We start from the raw sequence: 6,744 nt of genomic DNA, 5'->3' as shown, positions 1-6,744 counted from the left end.
ATCGGTTTCTATGGTAACAGCATCTCCTCACAATGTTAGGACATATAGGAGTAAACACACCAGGTCCCCTGTAGGTCCTGACATCATTTTCTTCTCAAAGGCTTCATTTGAATAAACTATAACTTTTTCCCAGCTACATATGCGATGATAAATAAAATAAAATGAAATAATATAAAAAAGAATATTAAAACATCAATCATAGTCAAAAATAATCATAAAGTCAAACTGTTACAAAAATGTGTTTTATTTTTAAAATTGTGTGTGGAGTTCTACTGCCTTTTTTGCATTAGCAATATTTAGGACATGGAATTGGTACATGGGGAGATTAAATGTTTCGTTATATTTTACATCGTTAATGAAAGAATTAAAAAAAATATGAGAATGAGCTGCTAAATTATTTATGGATTTTCTGCAGTATGCTATTCATGTCCAGTTCTTTACAAATCAGTACCTATTATCCATGACCTAGTCCAACGTAGTGTTTGCATAAAGGTTTAAAAAGAACAAATAAACAAAATGAATGTATACAAAATACAATACTGTTACCTTAAAAGTGTAGTGTGCACAGAGTGAGCTGCCTTGGCAGAGATTTGGATGCTTCACTTAATGATTGTGGACATAGTTGAAATCTTGTTTTCTTCTCACATGAACAAGTAAAGTGTCATTCAGTCTGATATGAATGTAGCCTGTAGCTTTAGCACTGGGTGCTTACTACATTCCTACTGTTATTTTAAACTTTGTTTCCTTACAGGCTGTCTTGACTACATTGTTGAACGTCCCAAGAACGAGACCTTTCTGAAGTCATCAGGATCCTTGATGACAGTCTCCTGAGCGCCATCTCTTCTGATGAAGCGTGGGACACTGATACCGTGCGTGTCAGTAAAGGTGAGTACATCGCCCTCTCATCCTCCCCCTCTTCTCATGAAGAACTGGATGCTGATGCGTGTCAGTGAAGTGGAAGGTGAGTACCCCCTCCCCACCTTGCTTTCTTGCACTGAGGTCTGCTTATTGTAAATATCTTGTACTTGTTTTTACACCTTTTAATGTCAAAGTTGGCCTCTGTGCTTTTTCAGTGTTGGAAAGACTCTTTCTTGCACTGAGGTCTGCTTATTGTAAATATCTTGTACTTGTATTTACACCTTTTAATGTCAAAGTTGGCCTCTGTGCTTATCAGTGTTGGAAAGACACTTTCTTGCACTGAGGTCTGCTTATTGTAAATATCTTGTACTTGTTTGAACACCTTTTCATGTCAAAGTTGGCCTTTGTGCTTTTTCAGTGTTGGAAAGACACTTTCTTGCACTGAGGTCTGCTTATTGTAAATATCTTGTACTTGTTTGAACACCTTTTCATGTCAAAGTTGGCCTTTGTGCTTTTTCAGTGTTGGAAAGACTCTTTCTTGCACTGAGGTCTGCTTATTGTAAATATCTTGTACTTGTTTGAACACCTTTTCATGTCAAAGTTGGCCTTTGTGCTTTTTCAGTGTTGGAAAGACTCTTTCTTGCACTGAGGTCTGCTTATTGTAAATATATTGTACTTGTTTGAAGACCTTTTAATGTCAAAGTTGGCCTCTGTGCTTTTTCAGTGTTGGAAAGACTCTTTCTTGCACTGAGGTCTGCTTATTGTAAATATCTTGTACTTGTTTTTACACCTTTTAATGTCAAAGTTGGCCTCTGTGCTTTTTCAGTGTTGGAAAGACTCTTTCTTGCACTGAGGTCTGCTTATTGTAAATATCTTGTACTTGTTTTTACACCTTTTCATGTCAAAGTTGGCCTCTGTGCTTATCAGTGTTAGAAAGACTCTTTCTTGAACCGAGGTCTGCTTATTGCAAATATCTTGTACTTGTTTTTACACCTTTGAATTTCAAAGTTGGCCTTTGTGCTTTTTCATTGGTGGAAAGACTCTTTCTTGCACTGAGGTCTGCTTATTGTAAATATATTGTGTTAACTTGTTATTTTCTGTTTTATCGCGAGAGTACTGTTGCCCGCGAAGGGTTGTTGTTGTTGTCCGTATGAAAAATGGCGGAATGAATAAAGCGCTGTGAATGAGAGTACGACGTCGTGTCTTTTGAGTTAACATTGGTAGCAGAGGATGGTTTCCAATTACAAAGTACCACCAAAGCTTGATGAAGCCAGGCCATACGAATGCTGGAAGAATGAAGTCAACATCTGGAGACGAGTTACGGAGCTGGATAAAAAGAAACAGGCACTCGCGGTGGTGCTGGGCCTTGAGGGAAGAGCCAGAGAAACGGCCATGGAGATACCCGCAGAAGATTTGGACAAAGATTACGGTATGGAAATACTGCTTGCAAAACTTGACGCGGTGTTTCAGAGAGAAGAGAAAGACCGCGCTTATGAAGCCTACTCGTGTTTTGACTCCATTGCAAAGAACCACAGCGTGTCCATGGCAGACTACATTATAGACTTTGAACAGCGTTATAACCGGATGAAAAAGTGGAGGAGTGTAACATTACTTTGTACACTAAAGCCTCAATGACAGACGCTGAAATTTTCCTGACTGAGGCACTGGGGTCAACCATTATTGATACTGCATGTACACGTACAGTTTGTGGTCAGAAGTGGCTAGATAGTTACATGCGTGACCTCAGCCAAGGCCAAGTAAACAAGCTGTTGCAATCAGAAACCCCCAGCTCCAGACCATTTCGCTTTGGGGATGGTATTGTAGTGTATTCCAGCAGAAAAGTGAAACTTCCAGCCAAAATTGGACAAACAAAATGTGACATTGAAAGTGAAGTAGTTCCTGTTGACATTCCACTACTACTGAGCAAAACGTCTCTCAAGAAAGCAGGGACTGTTCTAGACATGGAGAATGACAGTGTTGTCATGTTCAAGCAGCCTGTTCCTCTAGAGCTCACTAGTTCGGGACACTATTGCGTGGACATTAGAGATGAAAATACTACAGAAAGTTGCAATGAAAATGAAGTTCTCATGGTAACTGCTGAAATGTCTACAAAAGAGAAACAGAAAGTCCTTGTGAAACTTCATAAGCAGTTTGGTCATGCATCTGCAGAGAGGTTATTGAGGCTCATCCAAAGCTCTGGCAATACAGATAAACAATGTGCAGTTATTCTACAAGAGATAGTTCATGACTGTGACATTTGTCAGAAATATTGCAAAACCAAGCCGAGACCTGCTGTTGGTCTACCCCTGGCTTCTGAGTATAATGAGACAGTAGCGATGGATCTACATGAGCTGGAGCCCAATGTGTGGTACCTTCACATCATCGACCACTTCACATGCTTCAGTGCCGGCAGCATCGTAAAGACAAAGAAAGCTGCAGAGATCATCAACTCCTTCATTCACACCTGGATAAGCATTCACGGTGCCCCCAGACGGCTCTACACAGACAACGGCGGAGAGTTCAACAACACAGACATTCGGGACATGGCTGAAAACTTCAACATTGAGGTAAAAACAACGGCGGGGTATAGTCCCTGGAGCAACGGACTACTGGAGAGACATAACATGACACTTACAGAAATCCTCCTGAAGGTAAAAAAGGAACATGGATGTGACTGGCACACTGCGCTAGACTGGGCCCTTATGGCCAAAAACAGTATGCTTAATGTACATGGTTATAGTCCACATCAACTTGTGTTTGGCCAAAACCCCAACCTTCCTTCTGTGTTGATGGATAAGCCACCTGCCTTAGAGGGCACAACTGTAAGTGCAAGAGTAGCTTCCAGGAAAGCATTTACTGAGGCAGAGTGTTCAGAAAGGATCAGGAGAGCACTACGCAAACAACTTAGGCCTACAGATGACAAATATGAGGCAGGAGATAAAGTATACTACAAACGAGTCGACTGTACAGAGTGGAAGGGTCCAGGTGTAGTTATTGGGCAGGATGGAACTGTTGTATTTGTAAGACATGGGGGGACTCTTGTAAGAGTACACCAGTCAAGATTGACTAAAGTGGATTCACAGACTGGAGATAAACAAATACCACACAGTACTACTGATGATGACAACAAAGACGCAGTTGAAAATGATGACACTGACACACCCGATGGTGAACAGAGTATTAGTGAGGAAGAAGACATCACTATTGACAGAGAAACCAACACTACAGAAAACATGTCTGTCACACAAACTGCAAATGAGCCCTCTACACCCACTGATCACGTCTCTGCAAATGTAAAATTAAGATCAGGACAGCTGATTGCTTTTACCAACAGAGACAACGGTGTTCAACACACAGCCAGAGTGCTAGGCAGAGCGGGAAAAGCAAAAGGGCAATACAAAAACTGGTACAATGTGCAATATCTTGAGCATGATGGTAGTGAAGGTGAAAACAGAGATGCAGATGTACTCATAACAAAAGATATTTCCTTTGATTCTGATAAGCAGCAGGAGATTGAGAGCTGGCAAAGTAATGGTGTGTTTGATGAAGTGAAAGACCTGGGTCAAAAATGTCTGTCTACTAGATGGGTCTGTACACTCAAAGAAACTACTAATGGTGTTGTCCCAAAGGCTCGACTTGTGGCACGGGGGTTTGAAGAGGTAAATACTAAAGAACTACAGAAAGACTCTCCAACATGTGCGTCTGAGTCCCTCAGACTGGTGCTAGCTGTGATATGTCAAAACAAGTGGAGAGTAAATTCAATGGACATTAAATCTGCCTTCTTGCAGGGAATGGAACTGTCAAGAGGCATCTATCTTCGTCCCCCACCTGAAGCTGGCAAGGACAATGTTCTATGGAAACTGAAAAAGTGTGTTTATGGACTTGCAGATGGTTCACTTTATTGGTACAATAAGGTCAAAGACATTATGCTCAAAACTGGTGGTAAAATATCACAGGTTGATCCTGCAGTGTTCTATTGGCAGAATGAACAATCTGAGGTTACAGGAGTGCTTGCATGTCACGTTGATGATTTCCTTTGGGCTGGTTCAAGTCACTTTGCAACTCATATCATTCCTGTACTGAAATCTACCTTCCTTGTGGGCCGTGAAGAACATGACAGCTTTTCTTATGTTGGTATGGACATTTGTACAGTTAATGATGTAATAGAGGTGCATCAACAACTTTACATTGACAACCTACAACCGGTTCAGTTACAAGCAGCACGGGCTGTACAGAGGGAGGCTTCCTTAAGTGAAACAGAACGTGAGCAACTCAGGTCAAAAATAGGACAGATTTTGTGGGTTGCCAAACAAACAAGGCCTGATGTTATGTTTGACACATGTAGCCTTGGATCTAATATCAAAGATGCAACTGTACAGTCTATTCATGAAGTGAACAAAGTAATCCGTAAACTTAAGGCAGAGAAAGTGACTCTTAAGTTTCAGCACTTGGGTAACAGTGAGGATCTGGCATATCAGTGATGCTTCATTTGGCAACCTTCCTGATGGCGGTACTCAAGGAGGGGCATTAATCGTCCTTATGGGTAAAGGAGGAAAGTTTTGTCCTCTCTTCTGGCAGTCTAAAAAAATCAGGCGCGTGGTCAGAAGTACACTGGCAGGAGAAACTCTTGCCATGTCAGATGGAATAGACAGTGCAGTCTTCCTGGCAACACTTTTTTCTGAGCTTACAACTGGTAACACTGGTCTAAACGCTCTTCCTTTGATCTGTGTGACTGATAATCATTCCTTGTTTGATGCACTCAAGTCTACTAAGCAGGTTACAGAGAAGAGACTGGGGCTAGAAATGAGCAGCATTAAAGAGCTCATACAAGGCAAGAAAATCAGACAGGTTTGTTGGTCAGATTCAAAATCTCAACTTGCTGATTGTCTGACAAAAAAGGGAGTTTCACCTTTAGCCCTTCTAAAGGCGCTAGATGAAGGACTCTGGATACTGTAATCCTTTGTTTACAAAGTTGTCTTTGCATTCAAATGTACCATTGTTTATTGTGTGCAATGATAGTATGCTTTAAGTAAAGCAAAGCACTTTTGAAAATTTTTTTTTTGTTTATATAAATATATACATATATGTATACAAATGTTTACAGGGGTGTGTTTATACTTTTATTTTATTTTATTTTAAGAAAGAGGGAGATTGTTAACTTGTTATTTTCTATTTTATCGCGAGAGTACTGTAGCCCGCGAAGGGTTGTTGTTGTTGTCCGTATGAAAAATGGCGGAACAAATAAAGCGCTGTGACTGAGAGTACGACGTCGTGTATTTTGAGTTAACACTTGTACTTGTTTTTACACCTTTTAATGTCAAAGTTGGTCTCTGTGATTTTTCAGTGTTGGAAAGACTCTTTCTTGCACTGAGGTCTGCTTATTGTAAATATCTTGTACTTGTTTAAACACCTTTTCATGTCAAAGTTGGCCTCTGTGCTTATCAGTGTTGGAAAGACTCTTTCTTGCACTGAGGTCTGCTTATTGTAAATATCTTGTACTTGTTTGAACACCTTTTAATGTCAAAGTTGGCCTCTGTGCTTATCAGTGTTGGAAAGACTCTTTCTTGCACTGAGGTCTGCTTATTGTAAATATCTTGTACTTGTTTGAACACCTTTTAATGTCAAAGTTGGCCTCTGTGCTTATCAGTGTTGGAAAGACTCTTTCTTGCACTGAGGTCTGCTTATTGTAAATATCTTGTACTTGTTTGAACACCTTTTAATGTCAAAGTTGGCCTCTGTGCTTATCAGTGTTGGAAAGACTCTTTCTTGCACTGAGGTCTGCTTATTGTAAATATCTTGTACTTGTTTGAACACCTTTTAATGTCAAAGTTGGCCTCTGTGCTTATCAGTGTTGGAAAGACTCTTTCTTGCACTGAGGTCTGCTTA

At 40.5% G+C, this 6,744-nt stretch overlaps 1 protein-coding gene across 1 annotated transcript; it reads left to right on the top strand.

The window, feature by feature from the left end:
- The first annotated feature begins 1,454 nt into the window (after nt 1-1,454).
- LOC309690948 (uncharacterized protein) lies at nt 1,455-5,785 on the top strand. The gene is made up of 2 exons (XM_082508436.1): nt 1,455-1,508; nt 1,916-5,785. Exon 2 carries the CDS (start codon nt 2,490-2,492, stop codon nt 5,337-5,339), a length of 2,850 nt encoding a protein of 949 aa, XP_082364562.1. The 5' UTR covers nt 1,455-1,508; nt 1,916-2,489; the 3' UTR covers nt 5,340-5,785.
- Nucleotides 5,786-6,744: the final 959 nt, after the last annotated feature.

Source organism: Aulonocara stuartgranti, assembly GCF_965226115.1.
Source record: "Aulonocara stuartgranti genome assembly, chromosome: 16".
In the NCBI taxonomy this organism is placed as follows: domain Eukaryota; kingdom Metazoa; phylum Chordata; class Actinopteri; order Cichliformes; family Cichlidae; genus Aulonocara; species Aulonocara stuartgranti.
The sequence above is the reverse complement of the archived record's forward strand: the minus strand, read 5'-3'. Positions and strand labels throughout refer to the sequence as shown.